Genomic DNA, 23,545 nt, shown 5'->3' on the forward strand with positions numbered 1-23,545 from the left:
CTCCATGCTCATGTCCATCTCCCTCTCCCTCCCCTTCGCAGGGGCCGGCCCCGCCCCGGCGAGTCCCGGGCAGGTGCGCCCAGAGGCGTAGCGGGTCCCCCCCCGCAGCCATCTCGCCCCGCTCGGGGCGGCTGCGGCGCGGGGCTCGCCCTCCCCTTCTGCCCTCCCCTCGCTGCGGGCCGCGCCGGTGGGCTTGGCTTGGCTTGCGGCTGCAGCGCGGGGCTCGGCGTGAGTCACGGAGCCCGCGGCGCGGCGAGCCGAGCGCGCAGGCACACGGGGGAGGCGGCGGGGGCGGGCGGCGAGCGGCGGGGGCGGCAGCGCCGGCTCCCCGCCCGCCCACTCGCACATGCTGCCGAGCCGCAGTCAGCTGGAGCGCCGCTTCCTCCACAGCCGCCGCCGATGACCTCCTCGCCCGCCCGCAGCCGCTGAGGACCCCCGGCGTCCCCGGCAGGGCAGGGGATGATAGATCGGCCTCCCGCAGCCCCGTCCAGCGCAGCCCGCCGCACCGCAACCTCGGCCGCCGCCGCCCGCCGGAGCCGCCGCCCCAGAGGAACCGCAAAATGAACCCCCAGTGCGCCCGCTGTGGCAAAGTGGTCTATCCCACCGAGAAAGTCAACTGCCTGGACAAGGTGCTGGGGCGCGGGGGAGGGCAGCGACGGCGCCTCCCGGGCGTGCCCGTCTCGCTCCCCGCGGCTCCGGCGGGGCGGACAGGGCAGGGCCGAGCCGGCGGGGCATCGGGGCGAGCCGGCAGGTGGCAAATGCAGCGTTTCGAGGGCCGCCGCTGCGCCGGCCCCCGCGCTGTCACCGCCGGCGGGGGCAGCCGCCGTGTCACCGCTGCCGCGGGGCGAGCGGGGCCCGCAGCGGCCGGGGCGCCCTGCGGTGCCCGCCCGGGAATGACGGTGCCCGGCTCCCGCGGCCCCCCCGGCTCCCCGAGGGATGAAGTTGTAGGCGGCCCTTTCCCGGGTGTAGTTGTCCGTGCCGCCCCGAGCTGGGGGGTTTCGGGTGCCCCTGGCGCCATGGGCGGCTCGGCGCGGGCAGCGGGCGGCGGCAGCCCCGTCCCGCGGGGGTGGCCCCGGTAGCACCGGTTCCAGCCCAGCGCGGTCGGTCCGTAAATAACAACAGCGAGGCTGTGAGAGATGCGCCAAATTACTGTCCCCGGAAAGGCAAGGCGAGGCAGGAGAAGCCACAGGAGGAAAATGCCGTATTATGTGCTAAATTTAGTGTCTGTGCGGCGTACCTAAAAGCCAGCCGTCACATTAGTTAGTGATTGCACTCGCGTAGTATTGCATTCTTAGCAAGCGGCATGGGTTTTTTTGTTTGTTTGTTTTTTTTTTTTTTTTTTTGAACAGGGAAAACGTCAAACTCCTGCTTTAGTTATCTTTAAAATTATCCTGGCAAGGTCAGCATGCAGGGGTCTTGGCATTCACCTTAGCAGAGAATTTACATTTCTGACAGTGTTTCAGAAGTACCTTTGGTTTCATGTGAAAGTAGTTATTTTGATTTAGTTGAGAGACCTATAATGCATGGCCAAAATATTGACAAGTAATTGTGTTTTTATGTTTACAGTACCCTAACACTGCTTTCAAAATATCAGTACCATAAGTAATTCTACTTTACATTTATTTACAGTACTGGCATAAAGGATGTTTCCACTGTGAAGTTTGCAAAATGGCTCTGAACATGAATAACTACAAAGGATATGAAAAGAAACCTTATTGCAATGCGTAAGTATTGTAAATGTCAAGTCTTGCAGAAATGCGCATGAAAAGAAAACCTGGCTGTGGATATTGTCAAATAGGTATTGTTGTGCTGTAAAAACTTAATCTAGAAAGAGCAGTGCAGTCTAGAGCAGTTCAGTATCTTTTCAGATGGGGTATTCTACTTGCATTGGTGTGATAAAAGATTAAACTATTTGATTATGATGTGTTTAGGCAGTGTTTTCATATCAGATCTGAGGATACAGGGTTTTTTTTCTCCCAGAAAGTGTTGGATCTAGTGCTGACTCCTGCTACATTCATTATTGGCAGTGCTGGATTACAGTTGTCCATTATGCAGCTCTCTATTCAGGGTTATGGACCTGATCAGCATTTTGTAATAAGAAAACAAAGTGCTTCTCGGTTGTGTAGTTTACCAGAGACAATACCCTGTTAGAAATCATGACAGCCTGTTTTTAAAACTGTTAGTTTTTCCACATATCTCATATTTCTAAGCTAGGAATTTACAAAACTCTTGCTTCTACTGCTTCATGCTATTTTGCTATTCTCTTAGATTTTGATTAAGAACATGGATTAATTTTGGTTTGATTATACTATAGTATATTCGTGTTGCGTTCAACTTTTAGATTTTATTGTTGTGTGGATTTTGAAGTGTGCTTTGATATTTAGTTTGCAAATACTGCAGAAGAGCATTTGATAAACTGAGAGAAAAAGTTGCTTATTGTTATTTGTACCATGCTTCTAAAATTTGCTAACTGCATTTCACTGTGTTTTAATCTTTAGAAACCATTATAATATGCTGTTTTAGAAGGATAGCTCTTAAGATTTTGGGCTCAAATGTGATCTTATATGTAACTTGGATGTTGTTGTTATTTTCACCTTTATGTCTTTAAAACATGTTTTAAGAGACAGAGTTTTGAAGCTATGGACATGTTTTATTTTTCTTTAGAAATATTCTCCTATACTTGACTTAAAATATTTGTTTGATGTTGAGGTAGACAGTCCATGGCTGGCCATGACAGAAAAGTTTAACAGCCTACAGTCATTTCTTTCAGGCTAAAATTGAATCCAGTCAGTGTCTAAAATACAAATTATGCTATAAATCTGCTGTGCTGCCAAAACTTGAAACACCTGTTTCAGTGTGCACAGTTGTACTTGGATTGCTTTAGGAACATATGGAGTTACATATGTAACTTCCTAGCTTTCCTCCAGTGCTCCACACAGTATAGAGGGTGACATTAGACCTCTGCTAACAGAGTGTGGTCTGCTGCCAGTGCCACGGGCTGGGAGAGCCGTGCAGGAAGGGAGTCCTGCTCCAGCAGGTGGGATGCTGCAAGCTGAGACTAACCCAGAGTGTTGGCCCTGGATGGGACCCTGCATGTGGTACTGTCTGAGCTCAAGTACAGGCTTACATCCTTTACAGTAATTACAACTCTGATAGGTGCCTTTTACCTACATTTTGGTGGTTGAATTTCAGTGATGATACTTTGGTTGCTCAATCTTTCTCATCTAATCAGATACTTACTTGTACTTAATAAGACTGTTTGTTTATAAAATCTCCTCCATGCTGATACATGGGGGTTTCCAAGCTGTGCACATTTAACTTCTGTTGCAGGAGAGTTTTTCATATATGCAGTTATGGTTTGTGCATGTCCTTCTGTTGATGGATGAGGGGGAGTAAGGATAATGGATGGATCTGTTATGTACCATTTAGGTGCTATTCTTCCTGGCAGTTGCTTTAATGAGCTTTGTAAGAGTGAGCCTTGAAAAAATAATCTTTACTTTTGAAATGTCTCTCAAACCTAATGTATGAAATAGCAAGTAGCAATGTAAAACTATTTAAAGAATGGGGGATTTTTTTCCATTAAAAGAGAGAAAATATAATGTGTAATATCAACAATGTGCATTTTGGTCTTAACTTTTAGTAAACTAATGTTTGGTGCGGTTTTATGCCCCCCCCTTTTTTAAATGAGAAACTTTAATCATATAATGTAAATAATTTCAAGTGTTCTGTGGAACCATGAAGGGAAGACTAAGGTCTGCTTTGTGGTTTCGACAAACCTTAATATTTTTCAAAGGACAGCTAAGATGTTTTTGCAAAACTGTGTTTTTAAAATACATCTGATTTAAATTTTGAGATATTCTTTGCATCTCAAAGGTAACTAATATGCAAGGCGGACACCATTACAGTATTTCAAATTATGATGTGTCTTATTCTGTTTTTATTAGTCAGAAGCAAATCCGTTTTTATGTTAAATGCTGCTTGATCATAAAATCTGCAAAGAAAAGAATGTAAATTTACTCATACAAACACCTACAAACACTTGACAAACAGTAATTACTACTAAACTGTTTATTGAGGCCATCCATTGATAAGAGCTATTTGTAGATAAAAGTGAAGAAGTATGCACTAATCTGAATGGGAGAGGAATACCATGAAGTTGTTCAACAGGTTTGGAAACCATAGTTAGTTTTTCATAAGGACAAGTTGGAAAGCATGTATCTTTAATAATATCTGTATGTGCTTTGATAATTCACAGGTCAGATAAGTTTATTGAATATATTTTGACCTTCGGTCTTAAAATCGTCCATTCTTTTGTTTATTCAGGGGCTGAAATGAATGAATTTTGTTACTTTACTGGTAAAGATAAGAAAATATTTAATTGTAAAACATAATTGGTTTTGTGTTAATTTAGCAGAATGCTCACCTGTGATTGTTCAAACTATATTTTTGGTGGAGAGAGTCAGGTCAGACATAATAACAGGAACTAGCAAACCACAAAGGAATATATTGCAAAGTACTTTAATTCAGTGACCATTAGAAAAGGGCAGAAATATTTGTAAATGCAGGATCCTGCATTTTTTAAAGGCAAGTTTTTTGTTGGACATTTTGCCACATTTGCATCTAAATGATTGTGTACCTTCCTTGTGATAAAGAGACACTGATACCGAAAGTAATGACTGGGCTACGGACATAGCTTCTGTAAGTTGTAGATCTATGTAAGATTTTACAGCAAGGTTAAAGGGAAAACTTCATCTCTGTGTGTATGTGTACAGTATGGCTTTGAAAAGATCATCTTTGGATCATGGAATTTTTACTATTTGTCTCCTTTAAACCTTTCAGTTCTCTCACTTGTAGAGAAAAGGTTGAACAACTTTGTTCACTCTTCCCTCTCTTTTTTATTATTTACATAATTTGTGAGCTGTTTGAGTCAAGATAGTTACTTCTGCTTGTTTGTGTAGTGCTTATGGTATGGTGCTTTTATCTCAGCTGGGACCTCTGAGTGGTACAGCGCTGTATAATAACTTACAGTATTGTGTTTCTCACTTCACTTGCATTAACATTTCATCTGAAAGGCCTCATGTACAACATCTTGAGGCTTGTAAATAGATGCACATGGACACTGTGGGGTTTGCCTTAATGACTTAAATGTTGCCTTTTCTTTGAAGTCTGATTTAGATATGCCATGATTGTGGATTGCTGCCTGATTTGTGAAATAATGTTGATGAAACAAAGAGCTCAGACAATTTTGCAGTTCAGCCAGGTGCTATGCATTGACTGAGGCAGGTGAATGAGCCATTCTTTGATGCAGATCTGAATCCCTATCGTACCTTAATATCTGCAGATAGATATTAAATACTTAAACAAGTTATTAAATACTTGTTTAATATACATGGAAATGTCAAGAAGAAAAGTTGATATTACTGTCTTTTGCAAACTCAGAGCTGACCCTTCCCATCTACAAATAACCAACATGATGCAAGGAAAGGAATGGCATTTTGGCAACTTACCATTTGTGTTCTCAAGCTTGTTAAATGATTGAATCATGTAGGATGATTTTATGGTAACTTATTCTTACGGATGTTCATATAAATTCTCCTTTTGACAGATTCACTAGACCAAAACACAAGACTACTTTTTATGCAAAATGTAGAAGCTAAAATGCATATTTTTGGAATATGCTCTCTGCATTAGCTTTGCCTGCTGATGCAGACAGACTTTCCTGTGTGTGTGAACACATCCAACAGAGATGTACTTTTTAATTTCTGCAAAAATAGTAGCTTCAAGTTCCATAAATCTGATATACCCTCTTGCCAAAACAACCTCACTATTGCAATAAATTTTTCTGAAATACTTAGTATCTAAAATTTTGCTAATTGCCTGCACACAGGGTAGTTTCATTCAAGTTTTTATATATGACAGCCACCATATGGAATGGTTACATAACTTAAAATTTAAATCAACTGTCATCAGTCTTAGTGTGGATTGTTGACATGAAGAAAAACTTATAATCACTTATTTTTTCTCCTAGATTTAATTTCTTTGTAACTGGTGCCAGTAGGAAATAGATATTCAAATACATTTGAAATATTGTGATATTGTTAGAAGTACTACAGCTTTAATGTGCAAGTGCAGTACATTTTAGGATATTCTAGGGGAGAGGTAACAAAATGTAAAAGTGATTTTATATCAGCTTGGAAATGATAAGAACATGGTAGAACTTTCTGGAGAGTCACATGGTCTGGAAAATAGAAGCAGTTCCTTTTAATCAGTGGATGAATGTGGTCATTAAGTGGAATCCATCATCTTGAAAGGCAAACTTATGTTTAGAACTTTGATTTTAGCTGTGAAACATGAGTGCTTTTTATTTTTTTTTCTCTACCAGTGAGAAGATTTCAAGATGATGACAAGGAGTGTGATGATATTATTCTTACTAAAAATAGCTAGCATTATCTTAGTTTTCAGTATTGATTTCAGCAGGTCGTTATTTCTCAATTTAAATATGTCAGGAAGAAAGAAATTTATGTAGGAAGCAGAGAGAATAAGCCTGAAATCTGATGGGGCAACTTCTAAGAGTTGCAGTAAAGAGAGTGCACAGAATAAACAGGCTTTTCAAATTCTTCATCTTGTTTGGAAAAGGAACAACCCATAAACTCCCTTGCAAACCTTCCTAGAAAGCAAGGATTGCACTTCATCACTTTATTAGCTTTGTGTATTGAAGACTTTCCTGTTAAAATGAATTATTAAATGGGTAATGGAAATAACAGAATTGGTAGAAAGACAGCTGGGAAGGGTCTCAGCTCAGAGCCAATTACGCTTATATCTTTAAAATCTATTACTTCTTGTTCAGCATTGTTCGAGTATGAAGTCCAGTATTTAAAAACATTTGTACCTCCTCCGCAATCTCTTCTTTAAACAAAACAGCTCGAACTCTATCCTCATCCTGATGGATTGTATTTTATATTAATTATTGTTTCTTTACCTTTAATTCTTTCCAAAGTGTATATATGTCATTTCAGTGCCCAGTGGGACATTACCAGAGCTGGTACAACAATAAGAGTACTTGTACATAATTTTTCTCTTAAATCCCAGTACAGTCTTTCCTTTTAATTTTTTCTGTTGTAAAACCTGAACTATTGTTAAATTATATTTGGATTCTTGTGGGCTATGTTTTTATGCAGAATTGCAACCTCAGCAGTGGTTATTATCCATTATCTGAGCAGTTAATTGTTCTTGGCTAAACACAGAATCTTCCACTTGGTTCTCATTGGGCTTTTTTTCCCTAGGCTGCTTCTCCAATTTGTCAAGTTCATTTTATATTCTAATTTTGTTCTCTAATGTGCTTACAGCCCCCTCCTATCAACCTGTCAACCCTCCCACCAGAAAGCCTGGAAGCAGATCGCAAATTTAATAAGTATAATCTTTATTTCATCACCCAGATTGCTACCTGAGGGCCTAGAAGGATACTGGGAGTAATATGTACCACCATGGTCTGATGCAGCCTTCCCTTCTGTGGGGAGCAGTGATCAATAAGAGAATTACTTCATCTTCTCTACCTATTCATGGGGTGCTAGATCAAGCATTGAGTTCTGTGTGAGAAAAAGTAAAATTGTGAAATAGCATAATCATGGATATTTTTGTAGACTCTGCTTAAATATAAGGGACAACTATAGTTAGAAGAAACATACATTCCTGCTGCTCAGTTCTGTGTAATTCAGCATTCTGTCCAAATTACTATTGGTGGCATCCAATAATGTAAAGTAAAGCTGAGTCTATTTGCTAGAGCAGTTGAAGGAGCTTCTTAGGCAAAAGATATTTAAGTCTCTTAAAGGTGTTTGATGCATATATTTAAACTGTTCCAAGAAGACACATAAGAACACTGTCAGAGTTGCTGAATAATGTGCATAAGGCAGATGGTGGTTAGTTGCAAAGTAATTACTAAAGAATAATCATCACAGACACTCAGATCTTGGGAAGGGTTGGGCTGTTTTTTATTGCTATGACTGCATCTGATTAATGGGATACAAACCCATTTCTTGGGTTCTGTTTCAACATGTTTAATTGGCCATGTCCTGATTTCACGTTTGGTCAAGATCTGCATCTATTAATTGCATGGTGGGCGTGCAGGGAGAGGACTGTCAGCTCCAGCAGGTCCCTTGGCTTTCATCATGGAAAACTGTGGAGAGCACCATGGTGACCTACAGCTTAGTGCAGCCAAACCTGCTTCCCTGCTGGTCCTAGGGGAGTAGAAGAACAACCCCAAGGGAGATGAATTGTTACCTTTTCTCTCAGAGCAGGTGAATTCTCAGATTTCATTGAGCCAGTTCTGTCATGAGCCAGTTCTGTCATTGAGCCAGTTCCTGATGTGAGTATAGGGTCTGTGTTTGGAATTCACATTTTAATATTCTACCTGTAGGTAAAATATTGTTGTTGCCCCTGTTGTTGCTTCAAAGCACAATCACAATTTTGTATTACTTACGGTGTTGATGGGACAAGTAAATAGAAAATAGGCAGATGAATATAATACATTTAATTTTCTTTAATTTTATTCGACTGAAGACTGCACTAAGCATAGATAACTTTGCGGTGTGGAATCCTGACCTGTTACCTGTTGATGTCTTGACTCAAGTGTGTTTTTAATATCTATAATATTGGTCATTGTAGATAGCAGATAATTTCTCCAAGGAAGAACTTATGCAGATCCTCAGCACTTTCAGTCATAAAATATATTCTCAGGGGATTGTGATTGAGACAGTAAGAGGGTTTTTCTTTTCAGTAAGAGGGTTTTCCTTTGCTTGCTAGTCTTTTAGCAACTGTTGATGGTTAAGATAGTCTTCAGTTTTCTTGCTGTTGCTTTCTGTACTCAGTCTTAAAGGTCGATGAAGTTAATTTCATTATATTTATTAAAATACTAAGGCAACAGAACAAGAACCATAGGTTAAATTTTGTGATTCCACATAATTTGCTTCTTTTCATTGCATGGCTTAAGTTTTGGAACCAGTTGTAACAAGCCTGTGAAGTCTTGATGGCATGGTTTAATAACAGCTTTGTGGTTTAACTGTTTGTGGTTTTAAATGTTCTAAACCATAGAAATTCCCATCATATTTGCCAAAGAATTTAAGTGTTTTCACTTGGCTGAATTTGAAGTTCTGTGCTGCTCTGCTAATGTTGCTGGTGGTAGCAAATAAACCTGCTGTCCTGAAATGCTCTCTCTACTTTATAAAGCTTGAAGAAAAATAAGTATGTTGCAATCTTTCATACAATTTTGAATTTTTTAGAGCTGGTGATTGCCAGTTGAGAAAGACAGCATCATGTCAGTCAGCTCAGTGTCAAGCAGCATGTGTTGCTGTTTACATACAATGTCAGTGAAAGCTTACTGTAATTATCCAGACAATAAACTATCTTGGCTGAGTAGTCAAGTACTTTTATTTTAATAATTTTGAATATTGTGGTGTGCTTATAGAAACTTGCTAAATTTAGGGATTGTAGAAGTTACAGTGAAGGCAGTGTTTGGCTGTGTGGTGTTGAAGTCCCTTGAAAAGGAGACAGTAGGCAGGACTCACAAGGAAAAAGTTTTCCCTAAGAGGAGGTGGGCAAAGTATTTGTTGAATAACTGGTCTCTTGTTATAAATGACACCAGCCAGTTCATGCTGCCTTCAGTTATGCCATCTCATATTGCAACTTTTTGGAAAACAAAAACCCTGCAATTAATTCTGCTTAATTTGCAGATCAATCAATTTCTTCTCTCTCTGCCTCCCTCTGTCTTCTGATGTTGGAGTAGATGTTACATCAGAGTTGGCCAAGCTGTTTTCCCTTGCTTTCTCTTCATGTTGCCTCTCTAATTTTCATTTGTATTACAGGCAAAAGTCTGGCTGATAAGTAGTGCAGAGTTTTTAGTCTCTTGTATTTCCTCCTCCCCATGTCTCCTGTTTTCCTTCTCCAAAAACTTCTGTTCTTGGTTGTGCAGCACTTGTGTGGTGGTAACTGATCCCATCACATCTTAGTAGGAGCAGGGCACAAAAATGTGTCATCAGTGTCACACTTGAGACTACAGCAGTTTAAAAATGAAAAACTAATTGTAATTTGACCAGTTGTCATTTAAGCATATATTGCAAAGGCTTTTCTGGGAAGTGCATAGTTACTCTTTAAAGAGGATTTCTAAAAATTTAGAACTATATGGATACTGGACAAATTTCCTTTCATGCTTCACAGTTTCAAAAATTCACACTGTTTTTTTTCCTCTTAGGAGAGAAAATGTGTGGAGGTAGTCCATCATGTTCTTTCTCTCTAAATAGTAGGTTTTTTTCATGCAGGTGTATTGGTATAATGCCAGTTTCACAGATTTAAAAATAAAGTTGTGCTGCATTTTAATTTAGTTATACCTCAGGTATTCTTTTTAAACCTGGCAAACTAAGTGGTAAAAGCTGTTTTTGTTTTGTTCTGTTCCAGTTTTACTCTGGAAGAATCCAATACTTGTAATGCAATTCCTTTTAACACAAGAAAACTGTATATAGAAATACTTAGGGAAAAATTTTAAAGAAAAAAAGATGCTGAGTTCAGACTTAATTAAAATGCAAGTGGCTAAGTTTGTGGAGGGGAAAAGTGGCAAGAGGAAATAAATTGACTGAATAAGAAAGCATGGACTATTTCTGCTGAACAGTGTAGAATGGCACACATTCAACACAGTAGGGTGTTATGTTGCATGGTATTGGTTGTGTGTATCTGCAGATGCAGAAGGGAAGACATTTCTGACTGGATTTGCTCAGTCATGCAAAAGAAAAAGGACCGGTGTGAGGATTTCTAGCAGCAGAAGTGCTCAATAAGTGTTTGATCAGGAGATGATTAATATTGTTAGAACTGGCAGCATGCTTGGTGTGTTGCTGCTGTAAGGGAGGTGCCAATACATGTTTTAAAGAAACTGCCTGGAAATAGGTTGAAAAGCAAAGCTTCTTAGAGGGCTTGGAGCTACAATTATGCTGTAACAGAGGAAGGTCTGAAGTAGTAGTATATTTTGAAGTAGTTGGTAGGAATTTGTCAGGTGATGAAAAAAGAGATGAAGCTTGTTAGAACAGTTATTAGCATATTGTTCAAACACTGTCTCATTAGCTTGAAAGTGTTAGGAGTAATGGAGAAAGTCTGGAAATAACAATGTATCAATATATATATTTAGAAGAGTAATATTGTCTGAAATATGACACCTCTAGTAATTTCCCCAGAATTTAGCTCATTTAATGGTGATGTCTACTTAGACTAGGGGAAAAGAAGAGGGTGCATCCAGAGAGAACAAGGATAGATGGGAAAGAGAAATAATTTATAAAAATGTTGGCTGAACTTTTCAGTTTAGCAATAGCAAACTTTCTGAGATATTTGCACTTTTGAGTGTTTGATTAGGAATGGGCTGCTATCATCACGAATCCTGTCATGAGCTTTTGGATTATTTTGATTTGAAGATTAAAATGGAGATTAAACAGACATTTCCAGATACCTCACTATTGATACTGCTTTGTTGCTTCTGTTATAGTTGTGTTAGAAATCCATATTAACAAGAAGGAAAGAAGCTGGAAGGATAAAAAGGAAGACCAAGTAGATGAGCTTGGATTGAGTTAATGGTCAGTCTGCTCCATGCCATGCTTGACACAGTCAGGTCTCAGTTCTTGCAGAATATTTGGTCAATCTGAGTTCCTTTAATTCTACCATTATTTTAATGATAAATGGATATTCAGAATAGGAGGTACTGTTATATGAAATGTTGATTAGGTTTATTGCCAGTGCAGGCACTGATGACTTCATCTGGGTTTGAGGAGCATGCAGTGAAGTGATTGTTGTGAAGTTAGAAATTAATAAGAAATATCGTGACAATTGGGGAAAAAATATAGTTTTTCAGTTTTATACCTCCTGAAAAATATTTCTGTACACTGAGCTAGACTACCAAATATTGCTCCTAGAAAGATGAAAATCTTGAGGGCAAGCTATGAAGTGCAGTGAGAGTCATGTGAAAATGAAAATAGTGTGTGCTTAGTTTTTTTGGTAGTCTAATTCAGCAAGGGTAGATTGTAAATACTCTTTTCTTTTTCCACTGAGATGAAGGTGGATATTCTGAGCAGTGATAATTTAGATTGGTGCTGTTGATGTTTTGCATTTATTAATTATGAGCAATTTAGCATAACTAAATATTTATTTTTGAAATTTGTCTTGAAATGTAAGAGATCTACAAAGAGATTTGATTCTATAGGCTACCAAGCTGCTTCAGTACCTGTGGATATTTTTGTAAAACTTGAAAAATGTAGCCCTATTTATAAATAATTATTTTCTCCACTAGTTGTTTCAGGAAGTTTGGATAGACATTCTAAAGTCTGAATACAATCTGGTCAAGCTGTGTACTTATTCCTGTGTTAAAGAGCTTTCAGGATGACTCCTGTCTTTGTGGAGCTGAGACTTGAAAGAGCAGCATTCAATTTTTTATACTGATTAAATGCTTAACTTTCATGACCATGCTACTGCTGCTGTTTCAAGCCTCATTTGGGTCAGCAGCAGGAGTCTCTCTTACTGCCCAAAAGGCAATGACATATTATGTATCTTATGCAAAATAATGCTGCATATACAATATATTAAATGGAAAATTTAAGCTTGTTAGGCTGGGTGTGGATGATTAATTTTTTTGCTAAGTGTTTTTGAGAGAAACCTTTAAGAAAAGAGGAACTCTTATTTACACAGTTATTTTTCATTACCCAACATAGAGATTATTTAAAAATTTTATTATGTTACCAGAAACATCTATATCCCTTATATACAACAAGAACAACAACAAAGGATACTGCTTTGACTAGTTTATTGATAGTTTTAGTGTAGACTCTTACAGTTGTGGTTATTTTAGATTTATGTCCTTGATGTTTTGTTATCACAGTAACACGACCAGTAATGTCTTTACTGGTTTTACATATTCCTATGCAACATAATTGCATAGGAACTGTCAAAGTTAAAGTTAAAATGATTCTTTTACTTTTCCTCCCAACTGTATGCATGCCTGCCTTCACATGAACCAATTAAAAAAAAATCTGGATCTGAAAAGTTGCAACTGTAAGTGCAAAGCAAAAATCAATAAATTGTGTTGTTCCCCCATCTTTATTGCATATTAGTTGAAATGTGGTTATTCTGGAAAGAGCTACATTGGTAATTTCAGTATATATATATATTGCTTGCAATTTTTATTTTGGCAGTTTAGGTCAATGAGACAATTTAACAGTAACAGATTTTTTTCTGTCCCAATGTAACTTGGGAGAATGGTTATTTGTAGTTACCCCCAGAAAGTCACACCTTAAAATAGGAATGCACTGAACACTTGAAAGGAAAAGATCCTGCAGAATCAGAATGTCATTTCTGCTGTCATTTTAAAAGTGAAATACTTGAAGAGTACTATCATCCATTATATAGTTTGTTTGTGGAGTGCCTGTTATTGTTGTAGTTGAATACTTTTTTACCCAGGGGATGTCAGTTATGTAAAGCTGATGGGCCAGTGTGTTGTGAAACAATACATGTCTCTGAGGGGGGCTGGAATTCTTCATGTCCTGGAACATCCTTTCGAGGACTGACTAGTAAAAGTGAAGACAAGTAACTGAAACAGCCTTGCCATAAGTGTAGACTATTGAAGGAGATTTGAAAGAATTAAATACTCAAAAAATGCCATGTGAATGGTAGCTTTTACCATATGGTGGTAGTTTTTTCAGACGCAGTATTTAAGGGGACCTTTTAAACATTAAAGGCAATTTTTGAATGTGAGTGCAACTAGTCATCTTAGAACTGTTGCTTGTATCTCCTAAACATTGTAACTCCTAAACATTACTGGAAAACAGAAGTGTAGACAAAGTCTCTGAAAAGTAATTGAAAAAATTAATTGAAGTAGGCCACTAACTACTCTACATTCTTTTTTCTCAAAGGGTGGAATTAAGAAATACAGCCTTTTGTACATTTTCGAATGTTCAATTTGTCACCCTTCTCCTAGCAGGAGAGATGTGCTCAATGGCATATCTTGTGGTTTGATTTCAATTGTGTTGTAAGCAGAGCAGCTTTTGTTGACTTTACAAGAAGATGCACACATTAGTATAGTGGATGATGTTGTTAGTTTATATTTTGACTGACATAAAATATAAGTCATAAAAGACTCATAACCATTTCTCTAGGACAAGAAGTATGTAGAGCAATGGGGAGAGAAGTACTTACTGTGTGGTACCACTGGCACAGAGCAGTGGTAAATTAAAGTGCACTCTTGGTGAAAGATGAATGGGGAAGTAGAGGAATGTGCCATTCCAGCAAGGCTGGGGTATGGACAAAGCTGTCACTGCAGGAGAATTTACAAGAGAAAGAGCTCTACACATATTATATGTTCTTTAAATGTTTAAAAGATGCAGAAGAACTTAAAAGCCATGAGTGAATAAAGCAGGCAAGTTTTCCTTTCTGCTCCATCCACATAGTTTGTTAAATGATTCTCTTTGCTCTGGTAGCAGAGAGCCTGCCAGGAGTGCATTAAGCATCATGATTAATATCTGTCACATGTTTGTTCTCTCATCTTCTCCCCAGCAGGTGGTGTGTATATGCAGTGCACTTTTTTTTTAGGTTTAAAGAAAAAACTCTTTGCGAAGATGCATATATGTGTAAAATGAGGCAATGTTAATTAAGTGGAACATGTGCTTGGAGCCAAAAGGGCTTGTAGTATTTCTGAATTCCTGAAAACTGGGCTGAACAAGGAACAAAGTATCTCCAGGAAGATTCTGTCTCCATTGCAGCTGATCTCTTGTTCTAGGGATGGCTTGTGAGGTAATACTAAAATAACAATGTTTGTCTCTTAAGATTGGGCTAACACAGCCTGGACTGTAGCGACCATACCCTGATGAGTCTGGGATCTCAAGGAGCAAAGTCATGATCCTGAATTTTGGAAAAGTGAACTTCCAGTTGTTGAAGGAGTTGGTGAATGAGATCCCCTGGAAAGTTGTACTTAGGGGCAAAGGAACTGACCAGAGCTGGCAACTCTTTAAGGCCACTTTGCTTAGAGCACAAGAGTTCTCCATCTCAGTGTATAGGAAATCAGGCTGGAAACTGGCATGGCTGAGCAAGGATCTGCTCCTCTCACTGAGGAGTAAGGAGGGAATGCAAAGCTCATGAAAGAAGATCAGGTGACTTGTGGAGAATATAGAGGTGTGGTTTGACTGTGAAGGGATGGGCTCTGGAAAGCCAAGGCACGGAAGGAACTGGGCTTAGCAAGGGATGTGAAGAATAGTAAGAGGGGATTCTGTAAGTCAGACAAGAAAGGGCAAGGACAGTACACCCCTCCTGAAAAATGAGAAGGGAGAACTCACAATGGATTTGGAGAAGGCTGAGGTAGTCAATGACTTTGCCTCAGTCTTTGCTGGCAGCCAGACCTCCCATATCACTCAAGGCTCTGAGCCTCCAGGCCAACTGTGTCCTGGGCTGCATCAGAACTGCAGTGACCAGCAGGTCAAGAGAGTTGATTCTTCCTCTCTCCACCCCACCTGGAGTGCTGCATCCAGCTCTGGGGTCCCCAGGACAAGAAGGACATGGACCTGTTGGAACTAGTCCAGAGCAGACTATGAAGATGATCAGAGGGGTGGAGCACTTCTCCTATGATGTCAGGCTGAGAGACTTGGGGTCATTCAGCCAGGAGAAGAGAAGGCTCTGGGGTGACCTCATTGGGGCCTTCCAGTACTTCAAAGGGATTTACAAATAAAAGTGAAAATTATTTTTAAATGGATACATGGAGAGAGAACAACAAGGGAATGGTTTTATAGGAGATATTTAGATCAGGTGTTAGGGTGAGATTCTTTATTTATGGTGGTGAGGCACTGGAACAAGTTGTCCAGAGAAGATGTGGATTCCCCCTCCTTGGAAGTGTTCAAGGCCAGGCTGGATGGCCCACTGGGTCAGCAGCCTGATCTGGTGGGTGGCCTTCCTTTCTGTGGTGGGTGGAGGTTGCAATTATATGATCTATAAGGTTCCTTCCAACCCAAAACATTCTGTGATTCTATGTTTAAGTTTTAGTTGGGTTTTAAAACATTTAGTCACATTTGTTATGAGGTTCATGTAACTTGAACTTTGAAACTCTATGGGAAGGCAGGACTGACAGTGGCAGGAAAATTTTACATGCTAACAACAATCTCTTTTGCTTAGAGAGTATTCTGGTCCACTCTGTTGGAATTGGAGCTTCCTCGTGTTCCTTGATAAGCCCATAGAATGTCTGAGTGCTGGAGTGATGGAGACATGCCTGCCAAGTGCAGCCAGTCATTAGAAAGGTGCTTATACTTCTGTATTTCTGACTGGAAAAAAGTAGTTTTTTTCCGTATTGGAAGTGCGACAAAAAAATTTAATCATTGCATTACAGTATTCTTCTTTCACACTGTGTATGTGAGTATGATATCTTCTCTTAAAAGTTGTAGTAATGACTATTAATAGATTATTTAGAGTAGTATATTTTTGTATAGTTTGGATACTGTTAAATGGCAGAATGAATTGCATATGATGAATAATGAAATTATTTTGAAAAATTTTTTAGTGATTTTGTCTGAAAAATACACTATGATTGTTAGATCTTTGCAGGGTTCATTGTATGTTAGAAATGCCTACAACTGATATAAAATAGATTTACATTTTCTGTGTATCTAAACTATTTGAACAAACATAAAACTAAGCAGTCATTCTTCCTTTAATATGAACACATTTTACTCTCTTTGGCTGGGCAATGTGAGGTTGTATTTGGGTACTGTTACCTTGGAATTTTAATCTTATTTACTCAAGGTCTTGGTTACAGTTGCTTAGTAACATGCTGTGGAAAATGGATTTGTTGATTTATGATATCTACAATATCCTTGTAATTATAGATGTTGAAAGGAAAGCAAGTGCACAATATGGGTGTGTATTCCAGCTGTGTGTACATTTCTAATAGCTCCTGTTTTCACTATGTATCTTACAATAAGTGTCTTTGTAGGGCCTGGTGTTTTATGTAACTCACCCCACTCACACCTTTGTGCCAGGTTTCGTGGTAGCTTTGGATAATGCTGTTTTACAGCATTTTTAGGTGAATCTGAAATCCTGAGATTTAGCAGGTAACTCCACTGGACTGCAGTTCCACCATGGCAACTATTTTCTCAGACTTGCATTGATATCAGGAATAAATCAATAGCTGTGTGTGTGTAAGAGAGGCTCATATGCATAGTGTTACACTCACATTCCTGGGAGAGAGAAGTGTGTTAGAGATTAAGCATCATGAGGCTTGTAAAACATCTTTCTTGACAGCTGAAGGAAGTATCTAGAGAAGTGTTGGCTGTTGAGTGTTGCATGTCTTCAAGTACTTAAAATTACTGTATTTTAAGGTTTCCTGAAATGTTTAAGGTCTCTCGTTTCTTTGCAAACAGGGCTCAAGATTTCTGTTTACCTCCTCTGCAATATATTACAGAAGAATTTAGAAATTGAGAAGTTTTTAACACTAGCTAATTGTTTAAAATGCCTGTGAAAGCAAAAATTAAACAAGGACCTCTGGGACAGATGGAGTGTTATTAAAATCCTAGAGCCTACTTTAATCACAGACCCAACCCCAGGAAAAAATGCAAATTAATTTAACGAATTTATATATAAACCAAACTGAAAGTCTTGTATGATGAGACCTGAATTTAGTCTCTTGTGCTTTAGAATATAAAACTCAAAAACATTTAAAAAACTGTGAGGCCAGATAACAGGAGGTTTTGTGCAGGGCAAAACATATTGGAATGAAATAATAATAGTTTTGCCTTTCTGCCTACTTGTATTTGCGTGTTTCCTTGTGAAATGAAGTTATTCATGAGGTTCCTATGAGGCTGAGAAAATTCACAAAGGCAAAATACATCTAATTTCTTCAGGTTTCTTCTCTATGTAACGCTGGAATGCAGAGATAATTATTATTATTTTGAAAGTGCCATTCACAGGCCTCAGCTCAGTTAAATGTTTCACTTCCTGCTTTCAAATGCTTGTAACCTTTTATAGTTGTTTTGCTATTATATCTCTTGACTGAAAAACTGTGGGTGGCATTCATCTTGCCTACCTTTGACATATCCCACACCGATGTACGTAAGCCAAAATCATTGTAATAGTCCTGTTTTTGTAGTTGGTGGAGAAATAAATGCTTTAAGATTTCAGTTCATCTGACTCATTTTATGACAGATGAAACAGACTTTATTCATCATTAATTAGGTTAACTTAATCTGCATGAGTTGGCTCAGATACGGAGGCTTATCTCTGATGAAGTGAATTTTCTGTGAGAGAACCAGTTCACAATGGCTGTCCCTGGACAGCTGTCAGAACCAAGTATCTTAATTTTCTGGGGCTCATACCAACTCAGGTTTCCAGTCCTTTGGTGTTTCATAGGATTTGTGTGAGAGAAAAGATTTCAGTTGTTCTGTTCCATTTTTAAGCCTATTTCTGGGCTCTGCCTGTCACCTCACTGCACACTGCATCTCTGCACCATTGCCTTCACATTCTTGTGTTATTCGAACCTGCACCATAAATGTATAACCAAAAAAAAGCCAACTACAAAAAGATCCAACATTTTGTATCTCAAAATATTTATCTCATGGTTTTAGAAAGAAAATACTCATTGTTCTGTTTTTGGTGATTGTTTTCTGCATCTCCAGGTTGCACTTGAAGGATGGATTCACAGCTGGTCCCCACAATTCAATAAAGATAAGGACAGACAGGAGAAGGTCCAAAAGAGGGCCACAAAGATGATCAAAGGGCAGCAGAAACTGCCCTTTGAGGACAGATTGAAGGCATTAGGTATTTTCTTCCTGGAGAAGACTCAATGAGGGCCTCACTGCAGTGTTCCAGTACTTACGGGGCAGCTACAAAGAGGCAGGAGGCTCTCCCTTTGCAAGGAACTGCATGAAGAAGACAAGGGTACAGGTTGCATTGGGAGAATGTTTATCCTGACATGAGATAGAATTTATTACAGTAAGAACATCCTCTTCAGGGATGTAGCAGAGTATTCATCACTGGAAGTTTTGAAAATGCAGTTGGATAGGAGGCTGGGTAATCTCACCTGGGATGGCTGTCCCATGTAAGGCTGATCTGGATGGTCTTTTGAAGTCCCTTCCAACCTGGACTGTTCAGTGATTGTATGATAGATCTGAAATTTATGTCAGTATTGTCTTGGTCTAATAACCAAAGACAGTTGTGAATTCCTCAGGCATGGTTATGAGGAAAATTAGGCAAATTCAAACAATTTATTTTGTATTGATGAATTTATGGAGATTTGATTTGTTATCAGCACTCTTAAAACTGACAGTGCAGGGCTTATTCAACTCAGATTTATGAATTTTGAGCTACATGTTAGACTGACATTTAAAAAAAATATGTCATATAGCCTGAGGAAAAAAGGTTTCACAGACAATTAAAAATATTGCAAAATGTCTGAATTTAGTCATATGCCTTTTTAAATCTTAATGAGAAATATAGAGTAACTCAGCATTAAGAATCTGTGCTATTTGGAAAATATATTTCTAAATGCATTTCTTAAAAGAAAGTTACATGGAATTGGCTTGGTCTCTGAGACTACATGCAGAGGAGAGTGAGGTAAAAGCTGTTATGACATCCAGAAGTACATGATGATACTGTATGGTAGGCTGTCCAGTGAGCAGTGACCTTTTTTTTCCAAGACACAGGATTTCAGTCACTTGGGGCACCCCTGCAGCCACACAGCAAAAAAGGGCCATACTCTTCTATTTAGGATGTGATGGAGTGCTGGTTTATTTTTCCTTTTTTCACCGAGTTTATTTTTGTCCTTTCAGAGTGATTTGATTAATTGGTATTCAGTGTTTGGAAACCCTTTCTATAGTCCTTCATTAAACAAAAAAAAAATTAATTTCCTCAATCCAAGTCAGCAATTTATCTCTTTTCTCCAGGCTCTCTATTTGTTTTATACTCTCCTGTGTGCTTTGTTGGTCTTTTATTAAAATGGAAAACATACAAATTCTTAGACAGGAGATCTCTGTTAGGAATTCTAACCTATGTGTATATGTTAGAATTACTCTATACCTAGTAATTCTTAAATTTATAGAATATTGATCTGTCCTTTTTAACATGTACAAATACTATGAATTCTATTAAGTAATGAATTCTATAAAAATCTGTCTTTTTCTGTTAGCTTCTAAGCTCAAGGAAAAATTTTGCTGCTGTTGCTGATAATTCTGTAGGCAATGCAAGCAGTACTTTCAGAATGCTCTGCTGGTGAGTGATGAGCCTTTTTGATGTACCAGGCTCTTGGTTGGCATGAGGGTGCTCGTTAGTCAGGGCTGCAGCACCAGCCAGTTCTGCTGACTGCACCTCTCATAGCACAAAGCTGTGGCCGTGGCCTGGCAGAGGCTTGACCTGCTGTAGGTAGAAAAGGGACCATATTGTGCCACTCTGCCTGTACAAGGACCAGAATTCTCCCTTTTTTCTCCAGGTGAATTTCTGCCCACAGCAAAGCATCATGCTGCCTTTCTGGCCATATAATCACTCACTTGGTAATGAAGTTTCCACCAAGCGAGTACCCACCTTGTTCAGTCTTTTAAGTGTTTACTTCCCAGTTGTGTTGAAACATGGAGGCTGCTTTCTGCTGTTGCTTTTTGGTGTTTGCTTGGGCCTGCTGGATAATGTGCACTTAGAACATTTAAAAGAGCAAGATTCAAATAGCTGTTATCCTTATGATATTTTTTCCCTGTTTGATTAACAAAAGTGAACAATGAATATTTTGAGGTAGGAAAAAACCTTTACTAATATTTTAGAAATGCAGGTCCTTCTGCATTACCTTTAGATTTCCTTCTATATCAGTACAACTTGTCTTTACTAAGAAAGAAACACTGTCACAGTTCTGTTTGGTTTGGTGGTTGATGTTATGTGTTTATTACTAACTAATAACATAGAACTGTACTTCACAGAGAAAAAGAAATCCACAGTTGGCCCGTGTATGGCTGTTGTCTGACTATTTTTGTTGTCACTCAACAAAGTTTGATTAACAACTCACCAAGTTGTTGATTAACAAACTTCTGAAAAAACCTTGAGGCTGGTGAGCCCAGTAATCTGTAATCTGATGCAGTGAGAGAAGCCACAGAAATGTTTTCTTTGAAAGAAGATAAAATTCCCTATTTTAAAAGATTGTTCTTTAGGCATTTCATACTTAAACTGTTACATAGTCAGATATTTTAATTAATGGGAAAATATTCCATTTGATTTATTGTTACTTGTTCTTTTTGAGGGATTCTTTCCCTTCTAATTTAGTTGTGGAGTGAAATTTTGCATAAGATAGACATTTAATATTAAATTTCTGGCCTAGTTATAAATGTACCCATAATCTCATAAATATTAGTCTGACATTATCTGTGAAATGAAAGGGAAGTTATGAATACGCTTCTTGTTCTGTCTTTATAATACCTTATATAAGATGTGTACTTCAGACTATACATACATTAGCATTTTCTTTTTTCATAGAACATTTCCAGTGTAATGAAAAATTAGAATTTGTGGACATTTGTTAGTTTGCTTTGAATATTGATTAGATTTTTGGTGGAAATATATCAGTTCCATAATTATATTCTTTGTAAATAAAATACATGGAAAAATAGTGAATCTGGTCAGATAGTGCATGTCATATTGGTATGACTAGCATTTAGTGTTAATTTTCATTTTGTCAATTAATATAGTAATGTATAAAACTAGAAGAGTGCACCTCCTTAACCCCAAGTTTCTTTACTGATGATAAAATCCTATTTGTTGAAAAATAAAAGGTGCCCTTCATGTTTGGGTGTTCCCTTAGGTAATGATGAGAGTGAGCAGGCCCAATACCCGTGGAGTCCTTTCCTAATGCCTGCTGGAGGGACTCTAAATGGCAGTGGGGGGAAAAGCCCAGGCTGTGAGAGTTGGAAAGTTATGGCTGAGCTGGGTAAGGGAAATTCTGTGGAAATGCAACTTACTTACTGTTTTTACAAGCATTTTCATTATTTCTTACAAGCAAAAAGACACCAAAGACTTGTCCTTGCTTTATCTGGCTTATAGTAGGCTGGGTAGGACACCAGTTATTTCAGTAATTGGCACACAAGGAAGTGGTGCACCTAGCAAAGTGCCTGGGGCTATTTCAGCTCCCTGGCATGAGTGACCAGGTATGTACCCAATGCAGGTCTGTGCTAAGAAGTTGAACTCGGCACAGACCAGTAAGGAAATAAGGTAATGATACCTAGTGGTAGAGAAGAGTCATTTTTTCTACCCTAAGTGGAAATAAATTAATATTAATGAAGGCACTAATAAAAATTAAATGATAAATCAATGTAATTATTCCCATAGTTCTGTGTGTCTTTTTATAAAGAAATAGCTAATGCACGCATTTGTCTTAGTGAAGTGCATGGAAGAGCTAAAGACTGGAAACCAACTTTGCATCATTTTAGCCTATCTTGCACTGCAGTAGGACTGTGTTTCCCTAAATTATGCTGACAATATGTTTTTCTAATCTGTTCTTAAAATTTAGTTTGCTTAGAGTCCTTGTTATGTTATGTCCTTATAATTCTTATTTTTTCTGAAATTCATCTTATTTTCTGTAGCTTTATCTTGAATATTTTTCTTCTTTCCTAGTGGATGTTGAGAGCAATTGCTAGCTCTGCTTTTTTGTAATGTTTTATATAGATTGTAATGCTATTCCCATAACTCATATCAGACTTTCTTTTCAGACTGAAAAATCCCTAAATTCCTCTAGTCCTTTTTACCACTTAAGGAAACTCTTATACTTGCTGCTGCTCTCCACAAATTCTTCCTAGTTTGTTTTTTTTCATAGTGACATTTACATTTTAACAACAGGATTATATATTATACTGATGACTTGCATTTAGCCTGTCTTCTCTTGTCACTTCCAGAGATTCTCTTCCCAACTGTTGTATAGAAAAAAATGAGCGAATGGAAAAAATTATACTGAAAACTTCTGGGAAGGTATCTAAAAGGAGGAATGCATGTCAGGTGGCTCAAACAGACATCTCCAAAGAACAGGTTGTTTACTGTCTGTAGGGAGCTGATTATGTGAATGCTTCTGTCATATTAATTTGCTTTCATAGTGCAGCTGATGCCACAAGTTGTAATCCTCTCTAGGGGGTGGTGCCAGTAGGGCAGCAGGCTGTGGTCATGGTAGAGTCAGAGTGCATTAAGAAGAGCCATGCTGCCCAAGGTGGTGGTCCTGTCCAGCTAGAGAATTTCTGGGATCTGAGGGGACCTAATTTCTGTGCAGGTCTTCTTGGTTCTGCTGGATCACAGAACAATTTCTTTCTTTGCACCTGAGTACTCTTTTATTCTCTTAAGTGAGGAGACTGACTTGCTATGCTCATGAGAAGCTCTACATAAGAACTGATTTGTGTTCTATTTGTTTTTTCAAACATGTTTTGAAATTATATGGTAGGATACTATTCCAAATAAAAAAAAAATAAAGGGTATGAACTTGAATGTGTATAGGTTTATTTCAAGGTACCATGAAGCATTGCTTCAGTTATTAGGTGCC

The 23,545-nt window shown here is 38.7% G+C and overlaps 1 protein-coding gene across 2 annotated transcripts in view; it reads left to right on the plus strand.

The window, feature by feature from the left end:
• The first annotated feature begins 357 nt into the window (after positions 1-357).
• Positions 358-23,545, plus strand: part of LOC136558113 (LIM zinc-binding domain-containing Nebulette) — a 244,577-nt gene continuing 221,389 nt past the window's right edge. For both annotated transcript variants that reach the window (XM_066552426.1, XM_066552419.1), the window contains exons 1-2: positions 358-629; positions 1,630-1,724. In XM_066552426.1, the coding sequence (XP_066408523.1) occupies positions 561-629; positions 1,630-1,724 (164 nt within the window). In that variant the 5' untranslated portion in view covers positions 358-560. The remainder of the gene's footprint in view (positions 630-1,629; positions 1,725-23,545) is intronic.

The sequence above is a fragment of the Molothrus aeneus genome, chromosome 1, assembly GCF_037042795.1.
Source record: "Molothrus aeneus isolate 106 chromosome 1, BPBGC_Maene_1.0, whole genome shotgun sequence".
Classification (NCBI taxonomy): Eukaryota; Metazoa; Chordata; class Aves; order Passeriformes; family Icteridae; genus Molothrus; species Molothrus aeneus.